The sequence below is a fragment of the Plecotus auritus genome, assembly GCF_963455305.1.
Source record: "Plecotus auritus genome assembly, chromosome: 6".
Classification (NCBI taxonomy): Eukaryota; Metazoa; Chordata; class Mammalia; order Chiroptera; family Vespertilionidae; genus Plecotus; species Plecotus auritus.
The window spans coordinates 140,238,380-140,264,448 of NC_137773.1; the positions used below are offsets into that span (position 1 = coordinate 140,238,380).

The 26,069-nt window shown below is 38.7% G+C and overlaps 1 protein-coding gene across 21 annotated transcripts in view; it reads left to right on the forward strand.

Moving 5' to 3' along the window:
* SETD5 (SET domain containing 5) overlaps positions 1-25,943 on the forward strand; it is an 85,140-nt gene extending 59,197 nt beyond the window's left edge. For 17 of the 21 annotated variants that reach the window (XM_080675769.1, XM_080675759.1, XM_080675763.1 and 14 more), the window contains 7 exons: positions 13,827-14,071; positions 17,359-17,415; positions 19,321-19,791; positions 22,604-22,899; positions 23,991-24,124; positions 24,603-24,691; positions 24,952-25,943. In XM_080675769.1, coding sequence (XP_080531895.1) covers positions 13,827-14,071; positions 17,359-17,415; positions 19,321-19,791; positions 22,604-22,899; positions 23,991-24,124; positions 24,603-24,691; positions 24,952-25,560 — 1,901 coding nt within the window. In that variant the 3' untranslated portion in view covers positions 25,561-25,943. The remainder of the gene's footprint in view (positions 1-13,826; positions 14,072-17,358; positions 17,416-19,320; positions 19,792-22,603; positions 22,900-23,990; positions 24,125-24,602; positions 24,692-24,951) is intronic. The other 4 variants (XM_080675756.1, XM_080675753.1, XM_080675766.1 and 1 more) reach the window with 1 other exon arrangement.
* Positions 25,944-26,069: the final 126 nt, after the last annotated feature.

Here is a 26,069-nt window from a genome sequence, read left to right on the forward strand (position 1 = left end):
TCTGATTTAAAGTAGTCATTTTTAAAATACAGCACCATGAAAAATCATCCAGTCCACTAGTTTTCACAGTGACTCTTGCAAGGGGTATACTTGAATTGCAGTTGAAAGCACTGGTGCATGAACTTAGGACACCAGCTTATTTTGGGACAGTCTTTTTACTAAAGTTTCTCCTGCCAATATCAGCTTAATTGAAAAGTTTTCTGTGATTTCCATAAGTTTATCTCTATATCTCAGTTTTGGTGGATAGTATGCAATTAAAATAAAATATCAACATAAATTACATGCTAAAAGTCATCTAAGCCTGCAGCTAACATGATTTATCAGATTTTCATAAAAATTATTTCATTGTTTCTTTTCATTGACCTGCTGAGTAAATACGAAGTTGTATTAAGTAAATACACTTGTCTGCTAATATCTGCTTTATGTTAAAATGTTGTATAATGTATTTGGGAAAAAAATATGCTGCTAAACATATATTTTCAAATTATTGACTTATTTTATTCTTCTATCTGTAGATTGTATTATACCTTATAAATTATTACATGCATAACCCCAGGGTAATAAAATCCTAGTGTGGAACGTGTAGAAGATAAATAATACCACGTATTTAAAATATTTTACTTATCATGTACTATGGAGATTTACTCAAACCAGATTAATGTAAAAAACTGGTACCAGATTTCTATTGATATTACCAAATTATGGTAGCTTTTATAGTACAGTGAGTATATAACTTAACTGAAATCTTCTGTCTGCCTAATGCACATTTTTATTTGTGTGATGTGTGTGTGTGTGTGTGTGTGTGTGTGTTAAGTGTGTACATATTTGAGGTTGGGAAAGTGAGGTTGTGTAGCATCGTGTCCTGATTGACAAAGACATAGGGAAAGTGCCTTGGTTACTATATGCCTTATTTGGAATGGAATTAGGACAACTAGTCACCAACCTTTATTGAACCTCTGTTCCTGTCTGTAGCAGTGAGGAACATACAAATGATATACCTTGCCTTAATAATAAGGAGCAATATAAACAAAAGGAAAATACTCAATTAAAACCAAGCTAGTCAAATGGGTGACTTGGTATATTGCTACAAGTTAATATAAATCCCAAGGAATTATTTTTATTTGTTAGTTTCAGGGTTGTTTGTTTGTTTCCCAAAAATACCAAGGAGATATTAATGAAGAAAGGGAGACAGTTTGGTATAGGAGAAAGACTCCCAAAAGACCTGAATTTGAGACCAGCCCTACCCTTTACTAGCTATATGATAATTGGCAAGTTACTAAACATCTCTTAACCTCATCTGTAAAATGGGAATAGTAATGTCTACTTCAAAGAACTAATAGATTAAATTCAATGATATGTATAAGTTTCTTAGTACACTATCAGACCCATAATTACTGTCATTATTCTGTACAAAACACTCATTCTTATGAAACATTTATAGAAATTAGTCAGATACTATAATAAATTAACAATTCTAAGTTCCTAAAAACTAAAGTCATATAGAAATGAAAGTTATTACTACTCAGCTTTGGGGCAAGTGTAATGTTCATTATTTATAAGTAATAGGGATATATACCTAGGAGAGCCTAAATAATCTACTGGAAAACTTAGAATTAAACTCTTGTTTAATAAAACTGCTGTATAGACAATATATAAAAGTTAATATTTATGCACTAAGAAAATTAATAAAAGTTTTTATTCTCAAACTTAACAAAACTAAGAAACTTCTTGGGAATAACATTAGTGGAGCATGTGTTTTGTTTTGTGTTTTTTTTTGTTGATTTCTTATAGAGTTATAACTTTATATAGTTACCATCAAACTATCGTGTGTTGGAATTTGATTAAGTTATATTGGGATTTATCTAAAAAAATAAGCATGAAAACAGCCAAGAAAAAATAATTGAAAAAGAATGATAAGATATACTTTCCCTAGAAGTGTGAAACTAGCTTCTAATATGAAGCTGGACACTAGTAATTAAATTAGTACAGTACTGGTCAAAGAATGGATTCATATATAAATACTAGAGGCCTGATGCACAAAAATTCATGCAAGAGTAGGCCTTCCTTTCCCCGGCTGCCGGCACCGGCTTCCCTCCGACTGGGCTGCTTCCCTCTGGCAGCTGCCAACAGGCAACCGGGACCCTCACTGCTTCGCTCTGGTTTCAGCTTCGTCCAGAAGGTCGTTCGGTCTGATTAGCATATTACCCTTTTACTATTTTAGATGGAACAGAATAGTCAGAAACAGGCCTTATATAAATGAAAGATGTTGTAAATTATTGTGGAATTTGGAGGAATTGAAAATAATTAGATTCTTGCCAATGCAAATTCGGGCACATTCAAATTTTTCTTAAATCAAAAATAAACAATGTTTCTGTTTCTATATTCTCTCTGAATTAACAGGGGACAAATATATTGGGAGAAAGGATTTGCAATAAAAATGACAGTATTAGCCCTACTAGCAATTTGGTAAGATTTATCATAGGCATTAAAAATATTCATACTCCTACCCAGCAGGTATGGGTCAGTGGTTAAGCGTCAACTGACCCAGGAACCAAGAGGTCATGATTAGATTTCCTGTCAGGGCATATGCCTGAGTTTTGGAGTTGATCCCCCGGTAGGGGGTATGCAGTGAACAGCCAATCAATGATGTTCCTCTATCATTAATGTTTCAATGTCTCTATCCCTATCCCTCTCTTTTCCTCTCTAAGAATCAATAAAGCCATATTTTTAAAAATATATATATTTAGCCCTAGCCAGTTTGGCTCAGTGAATAGAACATCGGCCTGTGGACTGAAAGGTCCTGGGTTCGATTCCAGTCAAGGTTGCAGGCTCTATCCCCAGTAGGGAGCATGCAGGAGGCAGTTGAACAATGATTCTCTCTCATCGATGTTTTTATCTCTCTCTCTCTCTCTCTTTCTCTCTCTCCCTTCCTTTCTGAAATAAATAAATATATATATATATATTTCTTTTTTTCTTTTTAATTTATACTCCTTAAACTAGTAGTAGTTCTTCTAGGTATGTGTTCTACAGAAATAGGTGTGGACCAAAATTCTTGTAGAAAGCATTAGTCATAGGATTATTAATAATTGCAAAAATGGCCCTACCTGATTTGGCACAGTGGATAGATCGTCAGCCTTCGGACCGAAGGGTCCTGGGTTTGTTTGATTCCAGTTAAGGGTGTGTACCTTGGTTGCAGGCTCCTCCCCAGCCCTGGGCCTAGTTGGGGCTCATGGAGGACGCAACCAATCAATGTGTTTCTCTCATATCAATATGTCTCTCTGTCTTTCCCTCTCTCTAAAAATCAATGAAAAAATATCCTCAGGTGAGGATAAAAAAATAATAATTTTAAAATGCATAGTATAAAAACAACCTGGATTTCAGTCAATAAAGGAATGGTAAAATTTGGTTTATCTGCTGTGTGCACATACTTTTTTGATGGAATACTATGTAGTGTCATCAAAATTTTTATTCTTTATTCATTTTATCAAATTAACTTAACCTTCCCCTCCCCCAAAATAAAAAGACATAGAACCACCTTTTTTTTGTTTTTTGTTTTTTTAGAGAGATTTGTTGTTCACTTATTTATGCATTCATTGGTTATTTCTTGTATATGCCCTAACTGGGGATCAAACTCACAAGCAACATTGGCATATCAGGACGATGATCTAACCAACTAAGCTAACTGGCCAGGGCCATAGTACTGCTTTTGAATTTGATTTTTTTTTCTTTTTTATTCTGAACCGAGTTCACCTGAGGACATGATTAGTGAGAGAGAAATAATGATCTGTTGCCTTCCATATATGATACAACTGGGGATTGAACCTGCAGCCCAGGCATGTGCCCTGACCAGGAAATCAAACCAGCAACCCTTTGGTGCACAGGACAGTGCTCACACAACTGAGCCACTCCAGCTGGGCTGAATTAGATTTTAGTGGTTTGAATCTCGAATCTAAGAATATTAAACGAATAGTACATTATGACTAAATAAAATTTCTCCTAGGAATATATGGTTCAGTATTTGAAAATTTATTCATATAATTAATTTATTAGCAGACCAAATGGAGGAGGGGTGGAGTAGCAGTTAACAGTTATACTTTATCATGAAAAACATAACAAAAACTGGTTGAGATCAATAGGGTAGCTGCGTACAAAAATATGTATAGCATTTTCTTATATGTTAACAATAACATTTAGATAACATAGAGAAGTACATATAATTCATAGTAGTAACAAAAAATAGAGAACTCTAAAGAGTAACCCTAATTAAAAATATAACCAATCTAGCCCATCCAGCATGGCTCAGTGGTTGAGCATCAACCTGTGAATGAGGAGGTTACTGGTTTGATTCCTGGTCAGAACACATGCCCGGGTTGTAGGCTTGATCACCAGTGTGGGGCATGTGGGAGGCAGCAGATCAATGATTCTCTCTCATCATTGATGTTTCTATCTTTCTCTTTCTCTCCCTTTCTCTCTGAAATCAGTAAAAACATATTTTGAAAAAATGTGACGAATCTATTTGGAGAGACATAGATGAAGGCATGAGTAGGTGAAAGATCATGCCATGGTGCTGAGAATTCTCCTCAAATTACTCATGAATTTAATGCAAACTCAATCAAAATTCTAACTATATTTTTTTAAATCAATATAGTTAATGATTTCTTCAGCTCATTAACATGAACAAGTATGCTAAAATAGTCAAAAGATTTTGGAAAGTTGGAGTAGAATTGCTGGTATTGCCCAATTTTGCTTAAAATGTTATGTCAATATTGATAGCATTTGGACATCAAGTATATAGAATAACACTCAGAACTAAACCTAGTATATATGTAGCATTCTAATAATTTAAGTGTCATATTTCAAATCAGTGGAGACATTATAATTATTCTGTAATTATTAAAGATATTGAAAGAATGTGCTAGCCATTTGGCATGTTAAAAGATAATCACTACATTATATTCTATTTGAGTTAATGGTCCAATCAAAAGACAAAGGATAGCTGAATGGATACAAAAACATGACCCAATTATATGCTGTCTACAAAAGACCCACCTCAGAACAAAACACACACACAGGATGAGAGTAAAGGGCTGGAAGAAAATTTTCCATGCCAATGGAAACAAGAAAAAAAAAGGCTGTGGTAGCAATGTTCCTATCTGACAAAATAGACTTCAAAATGAAGGGTATCACAAGAGATAATAAAGGTCACTACATAATACTAAAGGTATCTATCCAACATGAGGATATAACCCTGGTAATCATATATGTACCCAATATAGGAGCACCTAAATATATTTTTTTTTAAATCTAGAGGACTCGCCCTAACTGGTTTGGCTCAGTGAATAAGAGCGTTGGCCTGCGGACTGAAAGGTCCCAGGTTCGATTCCAGTCAAGGGCATGTGCCTTGGTTGCGGGCACATCCCCAGTAGGGGCTGTGCAGGAGGCAGTTGATTGATGTTTCTCTCTCTGTCCCTCTCCCTTCCTCTCTGAAAAAAAAATCAATAAAATATATATATTTTTTTTAAATCTAGAGGACTTTAAGGGAGAGATCAACAGCAATACAGTCATACTAGGGGACTTGAACACCTCACTGACTTACTGGATAATCTTCCAGACAAAAAAAAAAACAAGAAAACAGAGATTCTAAATGACACACTGGATCAGATGGATTTAATAGACATTTATAGAACATTTCACCCCAAAGCTGTAGAATATACATTCTTCTCAAGTGCACATGGTTCATTGTCAAAGATAGACCACATGTTAGTACAGAAAACAAGTCTACAAGTTCAAGAAGATTGAAATCAGATCAAGCATTTTCTCAGATCACAGCACAATGAAATTAGAAATCAACTACACTAAAAATACTCAAAAACGTTCAAACACAAGGAGGCTGAGTAGCATGTTATTAAACAATGAATGGGTTACCAATGAGATCAAGAAAGACATAAAAAACTTGCTGTAGCCCTAGCTGCTTTGACTGAGTGGATAAGTGTCGGCCTGCAGACTGAAAGGTCCCAGGTTCAATTTAAGTCAAGGGCACCTGCCCGGGTTGCAGGCTCAATCCCCAGTAAGGGGTGTGCAGGAGGCAATGGATCAATGATTCTCTCTCTGAAATCAATAAAAGTATTTTTTTTTAAATTGCTGGAAATAAATGAAAATGAAAACACAACAACCCAAAATCTATGGGATACAGCAAAGGCGGTCCTGAGAGGGAAGTTCATAGCACCACAGGCCTACCTCAAAAAACAAGAAAATTTAATAATAAACTATTTAACCCTACAACATAAAGAATTAGAGAACAACAAGAAAAGCCCAGAGAAAGAAGGGAGGAAATAATAAAGATTAGAGCAGAAATAAATGACATAAAGGAAAAAGAAATACAAAAAAAATCAGTGAAACCAAGAACTGATTCTTTGAAAAGATAAACAAAATTGATGAATTGTTAGCCATAATCATCAAAAAACAAAGAGAGCCCTAAGCAGTTTGGCTCAGTGGATAGAGCGTTGGCCTGCGGACTGAAGGGTCCCAGGTTCGATACTGGTCAAGGGCATGTACCTTGGTTGTGGGCACATCCCCAGTAGGGGGTGTGCAGGAGGCAGCCATCAATGTTTCTCTTTCATCGATGTTTCTAACTCTCTATCCTCTCTGTAAAAAATCAATAAAAATACATTTTTTTAAAAAAAGAAGAAGAGCACTGCCAGCATGACTCAGTGGTTGAAAGAAAATACTATGAACAATATGCCAACAAGCTGGGCATGTGGATGAAATGAACAAATTCCTAAAAAAAAAAATACAAAATTCCAAAATGAATTAGAAAACCTGAATAGGCCAATAAAAACTGAATAGATGCAATAATTAAAAAAAGCTCCCGGCAAACAAAAGCTCTGGTACGGATGGCTTCACAGGGGAGTTTTACCAAACCTTCAGAGAACAACTACAAAGAAGGAGAATTTTAGGCCAGTATCTCTGATGAACATAGATGCTAAAATCCTCAACAAAATATTAGCAAATCAGAAGCAGCAGTATATTAAAAAGATACACTATGACCAAGTGGGATTTATTCCAGGGATGCAAGGCTGGTACAATATTTGCAAATCAATAAACATGATATATCACATAAACAAATTGAAAGGCAAAAATCACATGATCATATCAATGGATGCAGAAAAAGCATTCAACAAAATCCAACACCTGTTTTTTATAAAAACTCAGAAAATTCCATATATGGCAAACCTACAGCCTACATCATACTTAATGGGCAAAAATTAAAACCATTTCCCCTAAGAACAGGAACAGGACAGGGATGTCTGCTTTCACCATACGTATTCAACTAAGTACTGAAAGTCCTAGCCATAACTGTCAGACAAGAAGAAAGCATAAAAGGCATCCAAATTGGAAAGGAGGAAATAAAACATTATTTACAGATGACATGTCATGATATCGTACATAGAAAATCCTAAAGCTCAACTGGTGTGGCTCAGTGGTTGCACGTTGATTTATGAACCATAACGTCACGATTCTATTCCCTATCAGGGCACATGTCCAGGTTGTGGGCTCGATCCCCAATAGGGGTGTGCAGGAGGCAGCCAATCAATGATTCTCTGTCAACATTGATACTTCTATTTCTCCCTCTCTCTTCCTCTCTGAAATCAATAAAAATATATTTTAAAAAAGAAAATCCTAAAGATTACCAAAAATCTGCTAGATTTAATAAATGAATTTAGCAATGTAGCAGGATATAAAACCAACACCCACAAATCGATGGTATTTTTATACACCAAGAATGCTCAGAAAGATAAACTAAACAATCCCATTTACCATTGCAACAGAAATAAGATACTTAGGAATAAACAACTAAGGAGGTAAAAGACTTGTATTCAGAAAACTACAGGACTTTGAAAAAAGAGATAGATCAAGACATAAACAAGTAGAAGAGTATACCATGTTCATGGATTGGTAGAATCAACATCATCAAAATGTCCATCCTACCCAAAGTAATCTATAGATTCAATGCAATTCCTATTAAAATACCAATGGCATATTTCACAGATCTAGAACAAATACTCCAAAAATTTATATGGAACCAAGAAAAGACCTTGAATAGCTACAGTAATCTTGAGAAAGAAGAACAAAGTTGGAGAGATCACAATACCAGATAATCAAGTTATACTACAAGGCCATTATATTCAAAACAGCCTGGTACTGGCACAAGAACAACCATATATATTAATGGAACAGAACAGAAACCCCAGAAATCCACTCAAGCCATTCCTCCCAATTAATATTTGACAAAGGAGGCAAGAACATATAATGGAGTCAAGGCAATCTCTTTGGTAAATGGTGTTGGGAGAATTAGATACATGCAAGAAAATGAAACTGGACCACCAAGTTACATCATACACAAGAATAAACAAATTGGATAAAAGACTTAAATATAAGTCTAGAAACCATAAAAATCCTAGAAGAAAGCTTAGGCAGCAAAATCTTAGACATCTCTTGTCGCAATATGTTTATGGATACATCTCCTAGGGCAGTGGTCAGCAAACTGTGGCTCACGATCCGCGGTTTGCCGCTCTGTTGACTAATGAGTTTGCCAACCACTGTCATAGGGCAAAGGAAACTAAGGAGAAAATAAATGGGACTACATCAAAATAAAAAGCTTCTGCACAGCAAAACCAACAAAATGAAAAGGAAGCCCACTATATGGGAGAACATATTTGGCAATAATACATAAGATAAAGAGTTAATATCCAAAATATATAAGGAACTCATACAAAAAAAAGACAAACAGTCCAATTAAAAAATGGGCTAAAGGACCTAAATAGACACTTCTCCATAAGTGGACTTACAGATGGCCAAGAGACATAATGAAAAAATGCTCAAACTCACTGGTCATCAGAGAGATGCAATTAAAACAACAATGAGGTATCACCTCATACCTGTGAGAATGGCTACCATCAACAAATGACAAGTGCTGGTGAGGATGTGGAGAAAAAATAACCCTAGTACACTGCTGGTGGTAATGCAGACTGGTGCAGCTATTATGGAAAACAGTATGGAGTTTCCTCAAAAAATTAAATATGGAACTGCCATTTGACCCAGTGATCCCACTTCTAGGAATATATCCTAGGAGACCCAAAACACCAATCAGAAATTATCTATGCCCCCCCTAGGTTCATAGCAGCGCAATTTACACTAGCTAATATCTGGAAACAGCCCAAGTGTCCATCAGTAGATAAGTGGGTAAAGTTGTGGTACATTTCCACCATGGAATATAATGCAGCAGTAAAAAAGAAGGAGCTCTTACCCTTTGAGATAGCATGGAGGGACCTGGAGAGTATTCTGCTAAGCAAAGTAAGCCAGTCAGAAAGACAAGTATCCCATGATCTCACTCATATATGGAATCTAGTGACCAAGTAAACTGATGATCAAATAGATCCAGAGACATAGAAGCATGGAACAGATTTTGAAATCTCAGAGGGAAGGTGGGGGTGGGTGGGTGGGAAGAGATCAACCAAAGAACATGTATCCATATATGCATAATCCATGGACACAGACAATAGGGTTGTGAAGGCTGGGGGTGGGGAATGGAGATGGGCTAGAAGAGGTCAAAGCGGGGAGGGGCAGGGAAGGGAGCGCATATGTAATACTTTCAATAATAAAGGTTTTTTTAAATATATTTTTATTGGTTTCAGATAGGAAGGGAAAGGGAGAGAAAGATAGAAACATCAATGATGAGAGAGAATCGTTGATCGGCTGCCTCCTGCACACCCCCCACTGGTGATCGAGCCTGCAACCCAGGCTTCTGCCCTGACCAGGAATCAAACTGTGACCTCCTGGTTCAAGGGTCTATGCTCAACCACTGAGCCTCACCATCCAGGCAACAATAAAGATTTATTTTAAAATTAAATATAGCAATAAAACATTGAAAAGGCAAAAAAGCCTATTGATAAAATTAAAAGGCAGATAGAAAACTAGGAAAATATAACTAGTTTATTTCTTTATTTGAGAGAGACATAGCGATTCGCTGCCTCCTCCCTACCCACTACTGGGGATTGAGCCTGCAACCTGGGAATCCAACCAGCGACCTCTGACCTCTCTATACACAGGACAACGCTCAATCAAACCATAGTGGCCACCAGATCATTGTAACATTTTTGACCAAGGGTAACATTCTTATTAAAGAGCACTTACAAATGAAGAACAATATAAATACCTTGTAGAATGCAGGCTAAAGGACATGAACTGGTAGTTCACTATAGAATAAATCTAAAGCTAGTGAGCCTATAGAAATACTCTTTTGAGTTAATAATTCTACATCTAGATGTTTGTCCTAAAAAGTAAACAAGTGCACACCCAGCTGGCATGGCTCAGTGGTTGAGCTTCCACCTATGAACCAGGGGGTCATGATTCAATTTCCCGTCAGACTACATGCCCAGGTTGCAGACTCAATCACCAGTGGGGGCATGCAAGAGGCAGCTTATCAATGATTCTCATCAGTGATGCTTCTGTCTCTCCCTCTCCCTTCCTCTCTGAAATCAATAAAATTATTTTTTTTAAGTGAACAAGTGCAGAAATATGTAAAAGCGAGATTATTGCTCATTGAGGCATAGTTGTAATAGCAAAACATTTTGAAAAATACTTCGGTGGGTTAAATTTTGACAATATGGATGTCATACAGCCATTAAAATTTTAATTGTTATAGAAATATTTTTTTTACCATGTATTTCCGAGTAAAAGTAGTAAGTTATTAAGCAGTGTGATTTAGACAAGTCAATAAGGCAGTATAAATACACCAGGATTTTAGCAGTACATTACCTTGGCGTTGTGATTTTAAGTTGTGTTTAAATATGTGAATGTTTGTTTATATAATCCTGAAAAGTAGTTGAGTACAGGTAAAAAAAAAAAAAAAAAAGATGGATAGATTTTACCACATAAAATTTGAAAGTTATGTTGACAATAGAAATATAAAACTGGAAAAACTTCATAAATATAGTGCTATTAATAGAAAAAATGCAATTGACCACTAACTTATAAACTTCATAAGAGCAGACATCAGGTCTGTTTTATTGACTGTGATATCATAATAAGTACTCAGGGAATACTAGTATATTTTAAATTAATGACCTGTAAGTTGATTTGAGGGATGGGTTCGTCTGTACTTTCCAGCTTTTCTGCAATGAACTTTGTCACTTATATAATTAATTGTAACTAGCTATTTAGCCGTCTTTTAAAGATTAACTGTTAAGACTTTTGAAATATAGAAAAGGTATCCTACCTAATAAAGATGGAATATGCTAATAGACCCTCACGCCGTCGCAAAGATGGCAGCAACCACAGCCAATAAGGAGGGAATATGCTAATTGACTGCCATGCCCTCAAAGATGGTGGCGCCCAGTCCCCTAAACCCGCCGGCAGGCCCGGCCGCTCCACGCGCCTGCCTCCAGAGTCCCCCAATCCCTTCAGCCACCCAGGGCCAGCCTGAGGCACAGGCAAGCCTCCAATGGCAGCTGCCCAGCCGCCCAGGGCCAGCCGAGGCTTGTGCTGCCGGCAGTGGCAGCAGCAGAGGTGTTATGGGGGCGTCACTTTACCCTGATCGCCGGGTCTCCTCCCGCCCCTGAGGGCTCCTGGACTGTGAGAGAAGGCAGGCCGGGCTGAGGGACCCCCCCCCTCCAGTGCATGAATTTTCATGCACCGGGCCTCTAGTTCTAAATATAAGTCACGAAATACATTTGATTTTGTATACCTAGGCACTTTTCAAAAGGAGAAAGGAAAAATAAGAAAGAATACTTAGTATCTGAAACAAAAGAAAAATACAAATATACTTCCAATCTAGGAAAATAAATTCTCAGATATCAAAAAGGAAAATATTTATCTCAAGTATTTTTTGCACTTAATCTTCCACTGTATTTAAAATCTTAAGCTCAGTGACTCAAAACTCTTTCACTTAATTCTTACATTAATTCAAATAGTTTCCCAGTTCTAATCGTATCCTAACCATTACTACTGGAATAATATTCCTGATGCATAACTCTGATCATGACCTACTGTCCCAAAGCTTTTCCTTGAGGGCCTGGGATAAATGTTACTCCATTCACCAAGCCTTGTGGATATAACTTAATCTAGTGATTAATAATGTAAATGGGAACCAGATTACCTTGTCTTTATCTCTCTACACATCAAATTCGTCTTTAAAATGGGGATAATAGAGGTGCTGAATTTATAGAGTTGTTCAAATGAAATCTGATTAATTCACATAAGCACATATTATAGTGCCTGCTATATAATAAGCACTTAAAAGTATAATTATTTTTTACTAACAGACCAGTATGATCACCTCTGTTGGGAATCTTAAATTTATACTAAATATATTTTACATGTTTTCTGTTTATTACAAGTTTGTAAATACCTTTGAATAGATTATATGATGACCATTTTGCACACACACACAAACACATAACCTAGTTCAGTGGTTTTCATATAGTAGCTATTAAGTAAATAAATGTCTTTTAACTATTGTAAATGAATATAAGTACATTTTTCCTCAGAGAAAGCGAGATAGGTTCTTTGGTCTGAGTAGTCATTAAAAATACACACACACACCCACACACACACCCACACACCCACACCCACACCCACACCCACACCCACACCCACACCCACCCAGCCGGTTTGGCTCACTGGATAGAGTGTCGGCCTGGGGACTGAAGAGTCCCAGGTTCAATTCCGGTCAAGGGCTTGTACCTTGGTTGCAGACACATCCCCAGTAGCGGGTGTACAGGAGGCAGCTGATCGATGCTTCTCTCTCATCAATGTTTCTAACTCTATCCCTCTCCCTTGCTCTCTGTAAAAAATCAAAATATATTTATTTATTTATTTATTTATTTATTTTTATTTTTTAAATATATTTTATTGATTTTTTACAGAGAGGAAGGGAGAGGGATAGAGAGTTAGAAACATCGATGAGAGAGAAACATCAATCAGTTGCCTCCTGCACACCTCCCACTGGAGATGTGCCCGCAACCAAGGTACATGCCCTTGACCGGAATCGAACCTGGGACCCTTCAGTCCACAGGCCGACGCTCTATCCACTGAGCCAAACCGGTCAGGGCAAAAAAATCAAAATATATTTAAAAATATATATATATGTGTGTGTGTGTGTGTGTGTGTGTGTGTGTGTGTATATATATATATATATATATATATTAGTAACTTCCTTTTTAAGTGGACCTAAAAGTATAGAAAGTATAATATTCTAATGAGAAAAAGTTCCAGCCTAGTTTTTTTAAGTGGTTGGGAGTTTTCATAGAAGTCATTTCAAAAATTAGTGGTTAGATATGGAATAGGTAATCATGTGTACCTCTTTTCCTAGTAAAGCAGAATGTCATAGAAAGCTTCTGAAAAATGGCCAAAAAAAAATGTTTAAGAGAAGATAAAAGAGAAAAGAGCTATGTAGTTAGCATTCAGGAAACTTGAGCTGGTGACGTTAATTAAGTAGAGGGTTGTTTTAACAAAGTGACACAAATTTGCGTTTTTTGGAAACTCAGTGTAAAAGTTAATTTATATTTTCCACTGGAAGAAATTAATTAACTCCAGGGATCAGTCAGAAGTGTCAGTTTTATCTGGCAATTCTCTGGGAGATACTTTCAAAACAGAGTGGCAATTACAGAGTATCTTTGGGCTTTCGATTTGATTGCAGGAGATAACAATGGGTTGAGGCAAAAGAAAAATTAAGAGCCATTGTGGGCTAGAAATTAATGGCTTTATTACAGAGCCTCCTTTTGAGCTGTGGTTTCCGCCTCTCATCTGAGCTTTGTATTTCACAGATTTGTTGAGCCCTTTAAAGAAATGGAAGTCTCGCTATCTGATGGAGCAGAATGTCACCAAGTTACTTCGGCCTCTTTCTCCAGTCACACCACCCCCTCCCAATCCAGGCTCAAAGAGCCCCCAGCTGACCACACCTGGCCCATCTCACCCAGAAGAAGAATGTCGAAACGGATACAGCCTCATGTTCTCACCCATCACGTCTCTTACTACTGCTAGTCGCTGCAATACTCCTCTGCAGTTTGAGGTGATTTGGGTTTGGTTGTTGGGAGTGCTGAATATGAAGTCATCATTTGCACCTCCTCATTTCAAATACAATATCATTCCAAATGCTTCTTTACCATGTTCCTTGCCTGTCTCAGCAAGAGAATGGGAACCCTCAGGGTCAGTGTGACCTATTACCTGGTAGCCTCTCATCTTGGCAATCCACATACTTCCCAAAATAGGAATAATTATATCACAGATGACATTCATTTGCCTTTTGCATGCAGTCCATTGGTCTCCCGAACTTGAGGTAGTAAGCATGCTAGCTCTCCATCTTAGGCTTTACTCTACTTGTTAAACAGGCCTCTAGCTGCCTGGTAATCATTAATGACACAGCCTGAGAGCTCTGATTATAATATTTGTGTCTTTGTTTCTAGGCCTTTAAATTAGTAAAGTGTCTCTTTCCCTGTTGTTTTGTATTCTCATTATGGGCTCAGTCATAGGGATTACTGAGAAATAGTGATTGAGAAAGCATATGGTTTATGACAAATGAGGGTTTTTTCCTTATTCTAGGTTACTTTCCCTTTTTGTTAGGAATAAGACAGAAACTAACAACACATTTATAAAGACAAATTAATTACATTCACTCTCTGGATTAAGTTAGAAATGTATATCTCAGTTATTTCAAAACAATTCCAAATCACTTTAGTATTCAAGTTTGGGTGACAGCAGATTTGCAGAGTAGATTCCAGGTATATAAAAATATACCTCATTTATTGCATGTTGCTTTGATTTATAATTAAACTGACACTGTTTTTTTTCTTCTCGGAAAAATTTGTTCTGATCACTAAACACTCAGCTCTGTCCCTAACTTGCACTTCTCCAGATGATTGTCTTAACCAATGCCATCCTCCTCCCTGTTCAGCTTTTATGAGAGCATGGGGATGAAAAATATCTGGACTTGTAAATGGCTAACTCAGAGAGAGGTGGCAACCTTAAAAACAAGAGGCAGCTATACCTAAGCTAGACCATATGAACTTGACTTTTGGAGCAAGCCTCTTTCTGGTGGGCAAAAAATATTCCTGGTTACATTGGATTTCTAATAATTCCCTGTGGTGTTCTTTTTTAGCCAAATAGTAAAGCAGCTGATTCAGGCCTTACTAATTTTAATTGGTCTAATTGCAGTTGACTTTTCAATTAGCAGTTAGAGTTTGATAAGTAAAATTTCATGAGAGGACATTCTCCCTGGTGGGCAGCATATTATATTAATAGGAATTCATACCTTGTCATTGTAGGTTTTATTATAATTAAACATAAAATTAGAAGGTAAGTTGCCTTCCCAAACAGCCAAGTTTAGTACTCAGTGTATTTCCTATCCCTTATAGTATTTTCGATAACTATGAAACACTATGAAAGTGTGAAGTGTTGCATATATTTTTAAATCAAATATCTTTTTATTGATGCATAGTCTAAGCATAATGTTAGAATATCAGGAGTGGGGGAAATGTTATAATGCATTAAATAGTTCATCCCTTCATAAAGTTCAGTGTATGTCTCTACTATTTTAATCTTACTATTTAACTGAGAAAATTTAGCCTTTCTAATAAATTAAAAAACAAACTTCACTATCCTGACCATCTTTATCATTCTAATTGCCATACTCTTTCCTACTTTCTAGTATAAGAAATTGTGGGGAACCTTATTTCCATCCAAGACTGTGACACAGAGAAATACCTAAACGTGTCACGAGTAAAAATCAGCTTGGTTGGGGAAAGAATGTTTTTGAAAGGAAAAATAAAAAACATTCCAGGGGAAAAGTGAGAAATTTCTCCAATTCCAAGACAAGGAGTTAAGGAAACATGTAGTGGAAAAGAACAAGATTGTAAGGAGTGGGGGAAGAATCAAGAAAAGAGACTAAAAGCATCATTGAGAAGACACACTTAATTTGCCCCTCCTTCCCACCAGAATAATCCTTCTCTTTCTGCCTTGTGATCCATACTCCACTATCCATCTCACACTCTCTACCCACCCCACCAAGTAAAATTAATAGTCAATAAATACCCTGCTCTGCTGAAGCAGCCTCATTTCGCCTACCATAGACACAGTTGTCTGTAGTATACAACATTAAGAACCTCCCCCTCCCCCTCCCCCGCCCTCACCTTACCCCTGGCACCCTGAACTCTTGTCACAACTACCACCATCATTCTTTCCATTTTTTACCATTCAGATCTTCCCATCAGAGTTCACTGCCCACTTTGTTTGAACTGGGTTCACTGCCCACTTTGTTTCACCTGATCAGATACCTCAGGTGAAAGCCCTAAGGGTAAACCTGTTTTGGAAGCAGGGACTCTCAGAGTATACACAACTGCTTTTTTCCCTCTCTGTTTCTAAAAGTACACTGGATTTTAACATCAGAGAATGTCAGTAGGTGTGGTCAGATCCGATGATTATGTCAAGACCATCTAGTCTGAGCTACAAAGTCCATCAGCCATATCTTCTATAACTCATTTAAGAGGAACAGGCCATCTCCCTAGCCCTGTCATCTGCCAACATGCTAAGTGGTTTCCCTGGATAACAGTGGTGGGCCTGAGTCACATAGGAAAATTAGGAAATGTAATGTTCAAGAAGGGAGTGTGGAGTGAAGGAAAAAGATTCCCCTAAGGAGGAATAAGTGGTCAGGTACCCAATAACAAATACTATAGGTTGCTAAACTCTCATCTAATATAGAAAGAAATATACAGTTGACCCTTGAACAACACGGGGGTTAGAGGCACTCCCTGCGCATTTGAAAATTTACATGTAACTTTTCACTCCCCAAAAACTTAACTACTAATAGCCTACAGTTGACTGGAAGTCTTACTGATAACATATTTTGTATATTTGTCATATATTGTATTCTTACAATAAAATAAGCTAGAGAAAAAAATTTTAAGAAAAATCATAAGGAAAAAATACATTTACAGTATTATACGTATTTATTTATTTTTAAATCCATGTATAAGTGGAACTGCTTGTTCAAGAGTCAACTGTAATAGTGTGAAATTTCACCTCTTTCCTGATATCTGCTTGAGATGTTTACTTATAGCATGAAACATAACCAGTTTATTCTTAAATGCTTTCAAAGGCACCAGGAAGCATTTTAACAAGTCATTCTGTTCATTGAGATGAATTCTGCAGTTAAACATTTCCCCTGTGCATTCTTGTCCCTCCCACCCCACCCAAGAAAAAAGTTGTGGCTAACTATCTATGCTTGCTTTTACTTTATTTTTTGTTTTGTTTTGCTTCTTGACTTCAAGTAGATGAATAACAAGATGCTTTTCCCTCCTCTAGAACATATCCTCCCCTGAGAGTTACCCTGCGAATAGGCCCGAGTCCCTGTCACCCGAGGTAGTTATCACACCATCTCAATCACACTTGGAGGCTGATAGTGAGTGTGCATGAGTGTGTGGGAAGGGCTGGGGTATCCAAGTGAATGGGGTGATGGGCTGGAGGGTGGCCGATTGGTCACTGTAAGTTGAATGAATCTTCCCATGTATGACTGTTGTTACTCAGAACTCTCAATGTAGGTGGAGGAAAATAAAGTAGTTATGTGTGTGTGGTGGGGTTTGTTTTTGTTGTTGTTTGGGGGAGGGAGTGGCTAAAGAGTTTAAAGGAATAGTATCTAGAAGTAAAGTTTAATGAAGGCTGAAAGTATGGTAGGAGCCTTGTTAAAGAAAGTCTGACAAATAATGTGTGTTTGTTAAATAGGAAAATTGGATCAAACGTTGGTAGGAGCTATTTTTTGATACTTATTATTTTAGGTTGATAAAGGAGCAGCTTGTTGGGAAAGTTAGGCAGTAATTTATGCCTTGTTCCTGGGTTAATCTGAGAGCTCTGTTTAACTGCATGTTTTGGGTTTTGGTTGGTAGATTGAGGAACTTCTTTAAAATGAGAGAGGCAAGCCTCTTGGCTCTCTACATTCTTGTAGCTCCTTACTGGGTACACAGGAAAACTATGGCAGCCCATGGCTTCTGTGACCCGGGCCTCCATTCTGCAGTGGTTGGAATATGATTGCCATACAAGTGGTATCCCTTAGGATATTAATTGAGTGCTTTGCTCAGAAACCCTGCTGCTGTGGAGATGTAAAATTCAGACTTTAGTGGTAGTATTTCTTAACAGAGTATTTGGACAGAGGTAGTAATGATTAATTCCATGAATCCACATAGAGTAAAGATTCTCTCACATAACCTTTTAGAAATTAACTGTTAACACACACCCCTCCTTCTAATAAAAAATTAGTATTAAACACAGTGACAGTTTACCAAATTCCGAATCAGTAGGATTTTATAGAGGATTGTGAAACTGAGAAAGGTTGTATTATAGTGTACTAGAGGTTTTCTGGGTGGTTTTTGCTGTCTTACAAGGAAAGTACAGTGTTCTCTCCTCAGGTGCTAATGGTTCTAAGATAGCATATTTTGGAGGCTGACATGGTGTGATATCTGGGTTTCTGGAACCATTCTTTCTAGAGTTAAGTTAGTTGACCTAGTGATGGAAAATCTTGGTGTTAGGAGGTAATGATAATCAAATAGTAGATGGGGCTTATTTTTGGTACATTTCAGCATTTCAGATACTCTGCAGTGATGCGCATTAATGGTATTGTGGTGTGTTGACATAGATTAGAGGATAAGTAAGGATTGAGTGACCAGAAGGTTTTATGAGGAACATACCTATTTAATAGTGAAAGTGAGTGAAAAACTGGTTGGTTGATGTCTTGATGCCATTCTCCTTTACTGAACCAGTACCTTAAATACTTGACTTTCCATCTACTTTCTACTTTCTTTCAACTTTTCCCCTCCTTCCACCTTCCATCAATATTAACTTAGAAACGAATAACACCAGAATCCAGTTATATAAGCCAGCTGGTCTCATCTCTGTAGCATACATGGGGCTCAGGTAAAACCCAAATTAATACTGCCAATCCCTTAATGTAGTGCAAGGTGATTCAGCAAACTTGATGAAAGGCTAAGCAGGCAAAGTAGTCACATTTGGCCAATTATCTAATTCTGATTTTTTCATTATTCTCCTCCAGAAAGGTTTGAAAGTAATTTGGGAAAGGTGGGGGTTGTTAGTGATCTGGCCTGTATACATATTGCTACATGGGACTCTTACAGATGTTAATGGCATTCTCTCTTCTGCTTTCATCCCTTTTGTCTCTGCTGTTCACCTGTGCCCCTCTTCCCTCCTTTCTTTTCTGCCCTTTGACTGTTTTCCTTCTCCCCTACCCCATGTCTCCATTGATTTTTATTCTTTCAGCTTTGTCACCGAAAAGACCTGGACTTGACAAAAGTAGGCTACCTTGACTCCAACACTAACAGCTGTGCTGACAGACCTTCCCTCATCAACTCAGCTCATTCTGACCTGGCTCCTCATCCCTCCATTGGGCCCACCTCTGAGACTGGCTTTCCCAACAGGAGTGGGGATGGACATCAGACCCTCGTGAGAAACTCGGACCAGGCATTTCGGACAGAGTTTAACTTAATGTATGCCTATTCCCCATTGAACGCTATGCCTCGAGCAGATGGATTATATCGAGGGTCTCCCCTAGTAGGAGATAGGAAGCCTTTACATTTGGACGGGGGATATTGTTCCCCTGCAGAAGGGTTTCCCAGCAGATATGAACATGGTTTTATGAAAGATGTCTCTCGTGGATCCATGTCACCTGGTGGTGAAAGGGCTTGTGAAGGAGTCCCATCTGCCCCCCAGAACCCACCACAGAGGAAAAAGGTAAGTTTCACATGATACAGAGCACTAACAATAGATACTTATGAAGTTACCACAATGTGTTCAGCACTGCTCTCAGTGTGAGGAAAACAAAGATAAGACACAGTCTCTGCCATGCCCAATAAAATACAGGCTGTTTTAATACAATTTGATAAATTTTGTAAATAATCAGCAAATTTAAATGCCTATCGTGTATGTGCCATTACACATAGTAGGCAGTTCAAAGAATAGAGCAGTGGAAAAGAATATTAGTAATTAGTTGTATTATTTAGCACTTCCCATGTTCTAGTCACTGTTAAGCTTTCTTAAGCACTTAATCCTCAAAATAATCCTGTAAGATAGGTAATTTCCCACTTTGCAGATGAGGAAACTAAGGCAAGTTGAGTGACTTGCACATGGTCACACAGCTAGTAAATGGAAGAGCCAGGATACTACCCAGGTCTATTGGATTCTCAATTGCATGCTCTTATTGCCACCATGCTATATTGCCTCCTAGGTTATGCCCTAATGGGGCTCATAGCGAGTGATAATTATATTAATAAGTAATTAATTATAATGGTGATGGATGCTTCAAAATAGTTGTTCAGATGTGGTGAAAACATCGTAACAGGGGAACCTGCCTAGTCAGATCTGTGGAGGGTGTTTTAAGAACAAGCAAGAGCCCTAGCTGGTTTGGCTTAGTGGATGGAGTGTCGGGCTGCGGACTGAAGGGTCCCGGGTTCGATTCCAGTCAAGGGCATGTGCCTTGGTTGCGGGTGCATTCCCAGTGGGGGGTGTGCAGGAGGCAGCTGATCGATGTTTCTCTCTCATTGATGTTTCTAACTCTCTCTCCCTCTCCCTTCCTCTCTGTAAAAAATCAATAAAATATATTTAAAAAAAAAAAAAAGAACAAGCAAGAAGCTCTTAGCCAGTTTGAAGGGTGGTGGAGTGAGAGATAGCAGGTCACTGATTTAGTTGATCTTAGACAATAAGTAGGAATCAATCATCCAACAAATGAGGGTGAGGTTGTAACAAAAGAGGGAGCAGAACAATTAATTACGTGACAAGTAATTATGGATGGGATGTGATTGTAAACAACTGAGTGTTGCCATGGTGTCAGAAGAAGGGTAGGCAGAGTAAGGAGGTGAATCAAGAGAAATGGGCAGAGCCAGGCTATAGAGAGCTGGCTAATGGTTTGGGACTTGGCTTTTAAGCAATGCCTGTTCTAAAAATTACAAAGCCAAAAGTTTGCCTTTTATATCAGTGATTTTTCAACTAGGGGCATTTGGATATGCATGGGAGTATTTGGGGGTTGGCACAGCAACTTTTATTTATTGGGAAGGGCTAGAGAAGCTAGATGCTGTGTGTGTGACAGTCTCACATAATTGCAAAATATCTGTAGTACTAATGGTAAAATGTAGCCTAGTGGCTTTTTACATTTATGTTAAAATAAAATACATTACCAAAAATTATTATTAACTCCTTTCCAAGATTGTGTCTGAAAAATGCATATGTAAAATTTATCTTATTTTGAGTTTTGTTATATTTTACATTTGGACAAAAAAATGAGAGCCCTAAGAAGATAGAAGGAGAAAACACTGGCAGATAATTTGGAATAAAACAGCAATGGATTTTGAAGACTGTTGCATGAACAGCATTGTCTATCAGGAACAAAAATGGAAATAGACTTTGGATTTCTGGTTTCATTATGTGCAAAAGTGATTGAAATCATGATTTATTTCAGAATTATTGCTGAGCACCTGCTATTGGCCAAGTTCTGTGCTGGATGTTAAAGATTAAAAAAAAAAACAAATAAACTTGGTCTTTGCCCTGATAGACCATACAGTTTAGTGGGGAAACAAGCAAGACATTGTAAAAGACTACCAGCAGTGTAAGCCCAATGCACTATAGCAGCACAGAGAAGGTATGCCAGGCGGGACAGGGAGAGGATTGTGTTGTGGCAGTCGGAAAGAATGAGGCAGATGAGCAATGAGATGGGGAGAAATTTCCAAGTCTGTATAGGTTAGAGCTGACTTGCTACAATAAGAAGTGAAATCATTCCCTTTCTCCTTTTATTCTAGTTTCTCTATGTGTATGACAAACACTAATGAATCTCTTGAGTGTATCTTGGAAAATTAAGCACATTTAATAATCCTGAAGAATTGGCTTTTTCTTTTGTTTTGGGGTATTTTTTATATTTTTATTGATTTCACAGAGGAAGAGAGAGAGAGAGAGATAGAAACATCAATAATAAGAATTATTGATTGGCCGCCTCCTGCGCTTCCCACACTGGGGATCGAGCCCCCAACCCAGGCATGTGCCCTGCCCAGGAATCAAAACTATGACCTCCTGGTTCATAGGTCAACGCTTAACCACTGAGCCACGCTGGCCGGGCTTCTCTCTTGTTTTTTTAAACAGCTATCTCTAAGGATTTCTAAAGCATTAGAAAGAGCTATCAGAATCACCTAGAAGGCTTTTTCAAACTACATAAGCTCCCAACTCTCCACCCTCCCTTTTCTAGGAGCTACCGTTGTTGCAGTTAACTATGATAGCACTGTAATCTCACAAGTTTTTCTGAAGGCAGAAAAAATGTTGAGTTCTACTAGTGAACACCAGTCCTCAAAAATATTATTACCTGGTGTCTTCTCTTCTCCTTACCAATATCTAACTGATGTAAATATGTAGTTGTGCTCAGATCTGCATCATACCTGACAGAAGTTGCCAGTGTTGGTACCTGCTTTGCATGGCTTGCTAATGGTTTATAGGGGTCCATATCTCCCAATTGCTACTGATCCACTAACAATGTCTAGAGTCCTGTTTGTTATTTCCTTCCTAGGTATCCCTGCTGGAGTACCGCAAACGGAAACAGGAAGCCAAGGAGAATTCTGGTGGGGGTGGTGACTCTGCACAGAGCAAAAGCAAGTCTGCAGGAGCTGGGCAAAGCAGCAGTAACTCACTTTCTGACACTGGTGCCCATGGTGTGCAGGGATCCTCAGCCCGAACCCCATCTTCCCCTCACAAAAAGTTCTCCCCATCTCATTCCTCTCTGTCCCACTTGGAGGCGGTAAGCCCATCTGATTCCAGAGGCACTTCATCTCACTGCAGACCACAAGAGAATATCAGCAGTAGGTGGTAAGTTGATATTTGATGCTTTAATAATTAAATGAATCGTTCCCAGTTTTATCTAAAATGTATGGGAACACTTATCTGAGAAAGCCAGACAACAGTGCCCTCAATCCTGTTCAGTTGATTAAATAATATCAGCCAGAACCACCCCCCACCCCCAGCTTTACAAAAGCAAACAATTGCCACCGATCCTGTTGTACACCACTTTGAACTGCATACGGTATAGTATTTGCTGGGCCCTAACACTGCCTCTTATGTTACCTCATTTTATATGAAAGGTAAATCAGGAGTTCAGCTCAACAGAAGTCTCAGTTCCACACAGCTAGCAGAGAGATAAGACATATTCTGAAAGGACTTGTCTGGCTTAGGGGAGACCACAAATAACTAATACTGATGGCAAGTACTTGAGTATCCCAGATGAGTGAAATAGAGGATGAGGCAGTTCAGTGATCTTGAACTGAAGAAATGAAGTCTGGAAAAGAAGAGGTGGGGCTCAAATAAATAATGTTTATTAATCTATGAAACATGTATTAAATACTGTGTGCCAGGCACATGACTTCACAGGAGAGAAAACTTAGCATTTCAAAATGGGGGTTTTGCACACTCTCCCTCTTGGGAGCATTCCCATGACTTTCCCTTCCCCCAGGTGTGTCACCTCTGCCTTTCTCTCTCCTAAGCTCCAAGGGCCCTTCTTTTGCCTCTGTAACTTGTGCCCTGAGCCCATTTCTTCTATGGCTCGCTTTTACTACCTCTGTAACTTTCTAAACTTTCTCTTATAATTTGGCGGGCGGGGAGGGGGGGGGGCAGTAAAAGAAGTAGACATCTTTAAATTTACTTTTTCCTTGATTGCTTTTTTTTTTACATCAAGATGGAATGTAATTGTTTTTTAATTCTTTATTTTGCTTTTTCTTTAAAAAGCTTTTTTTTTTTTGTGCCTGACATAGTTTGAGGCAGAGAAAATACCTTGTTTTAAATTGATGTCTAAGAAGATGTTTTTTAAGTGAATATGTTGTACAACCTTTGTCAGAGATTCAGTTGTTCCAGACTCTTGACTCTGAAATCCTACTGCATAAACTTGCATCCTGTTGCCTTCACAGGATGGTTCCCACATCAGTAGAACGACTCCGAGAAGGAGGGAGCATCCCCAAAGTCCTCCGAAGCAGTGTGAGGGTGGCCCAAAAAGGAGAGCCTTCTCCCACATGGGAGAGTAACATCACAGAGAAAGACTCAGGTAAGCCTAAGGCTTTGTGCTGCCAACCAGTTCAGGGACATGTGACCGGGCTCCATACATTTCATAACAAATGCTAGGCTGAGGTGAGTCAGCTTCTTATGTGGTTGGGCTTCATTGTAATCACGGTTCCAGCTTGGTTTGCTTCTACTCTTTTGGGCTACAGCATTCTTAAGATCTACCATTGCTTTCTCTCTGTCTGCTTTTTTTTCCCCCCAAGGGATACCTTTTGGTAACTCATCTGTCCAAAGGCCTGGAAATCTACCCTGTTGGAGGATGAAGAGAAAGGAAACAGGAGTCAGATCAGGCATTTAAGACATAGCCCATAATTAACCACTCCTTTTGCCCTTGTCGCATGCTACACTCACCTTATTTGTCAGAAAGAGAGCAGCATGGGTTAGTGATGGCATTGGTGATTGCAATAAACAATGGCTATTTCTCACTTTCTAAGAAGCCAGGTTGATTTTGTATTACATTCCAGACCCTGCAGATGGAGAAGGCCCAGAGACACTGAGCTCAGCACTCTCAAAAGGAGCGGCCGTTTACAGCCCTTCCAGATACAGCTACCAGGTGAGGCGAGAAATTGCTCATCTCTGGGCATAGGAGTATGTTCTGGATGCCAATGTTTTGAGATGCCATCTTTGTGTATAGTTTTAGCAGCCTTAAAAATAAGTGATCAGAGATAGCTATTTTGCTGTCTTTGGTATTCTAAAAAGAACAGTAGTTAAGATGAAGAAGAAAAATGAGGGTGTTTTAAATATTCACAAACCTAAATGGCTTAAATAGGGACTTTTTCACCTCTTAATCTTTTTCTTCCCAACTCTTTCTAGCTCCTGCAGTGTGATAGTCCACGGACAGAATCACAAAGCCTCCTTCAACAAAGTTCCTCCCCCTTTCGAGGACATCCCACCCAATCTCCAGGATACAGTTATCGAACTACTGCACTGAGACCTGGAAACCCCCCCTCTCACGGTTCTTCAGAATCCTCCCTCTCCTCTACGTCCTATTCCAGCCCCGCCCACCCTGTGTCCACAGACTCATTGGCCTCATTTACGGGGACACCAGGGTATTATAGCAGCCAGCCACATTCTGGAAACAGCACGGGCAGCAGTCTTCCAAGGAGGAGCTGCCCTTCTAGTGCTGCTAGCCCTACCCCGCAGGGGCCCTCAGACTCACCGACCTCAGACTCGGTTTCCCAGTCCAGCACAGGAACTCTGAGTTCCACCTCCTTTCCTCAGAACTCTAGGTCGTCATTGCCATCAGACTTACGGACTATCAGTCTGCCCAGTGCTGGGCAGTCCACTGCCTATCAGGCCTCCAGGGTATCTGCGGTTTCCAATTCACAGCACTACCCGCACCGCGGGAGTGGGGGTGTGCACCAGTACCGACTCCAGCCATTGCAAGGGTCGGGAGTCAAGACTCAGACAGGACTTTCCTAGGGCTTCTGGATTTGGGCAAACAGAACTGAATGAGCCCATAGCTGCTTCCTTCCAGCTGCCTCTGGAATCTAGGCCAAGCAGATTGCTGGGGAAGGGGGTACAAGGTGCCAGAGGATTGGGTCTGGTCGACAAGAAACAAGACTTGTGGTCACAACAGGCTCAGGCCTTGGAGAAAGTTGTAAATCTTGTCTGAAGCAGAGACTATAAAGAAGTTTATCCCTGCTGTTAAGGGTACATTGTTGACAAGCAAATGGTGTTTCGGTTAGTAACGGTTCTAAGTGCAATGAGTTGTGTTGAAGCCTCCGTCTCCCATCCTTGCCTGTAGCCTGTAGTCACTTGTGCAGTGAGGACATCTTTTTAAATCCAAAAAAAGTTTTCTTTTCAAAGGAAAAAAAATGTGAAAAGAGCCAATCTCCAAACCCCAAGCCATCTGATAGTGTTAGGGTTTTATGCACTTAAGAAAAAAAGGTAGGTATGTAAATGTTCACCGGAAGACAACCATTCCAAAA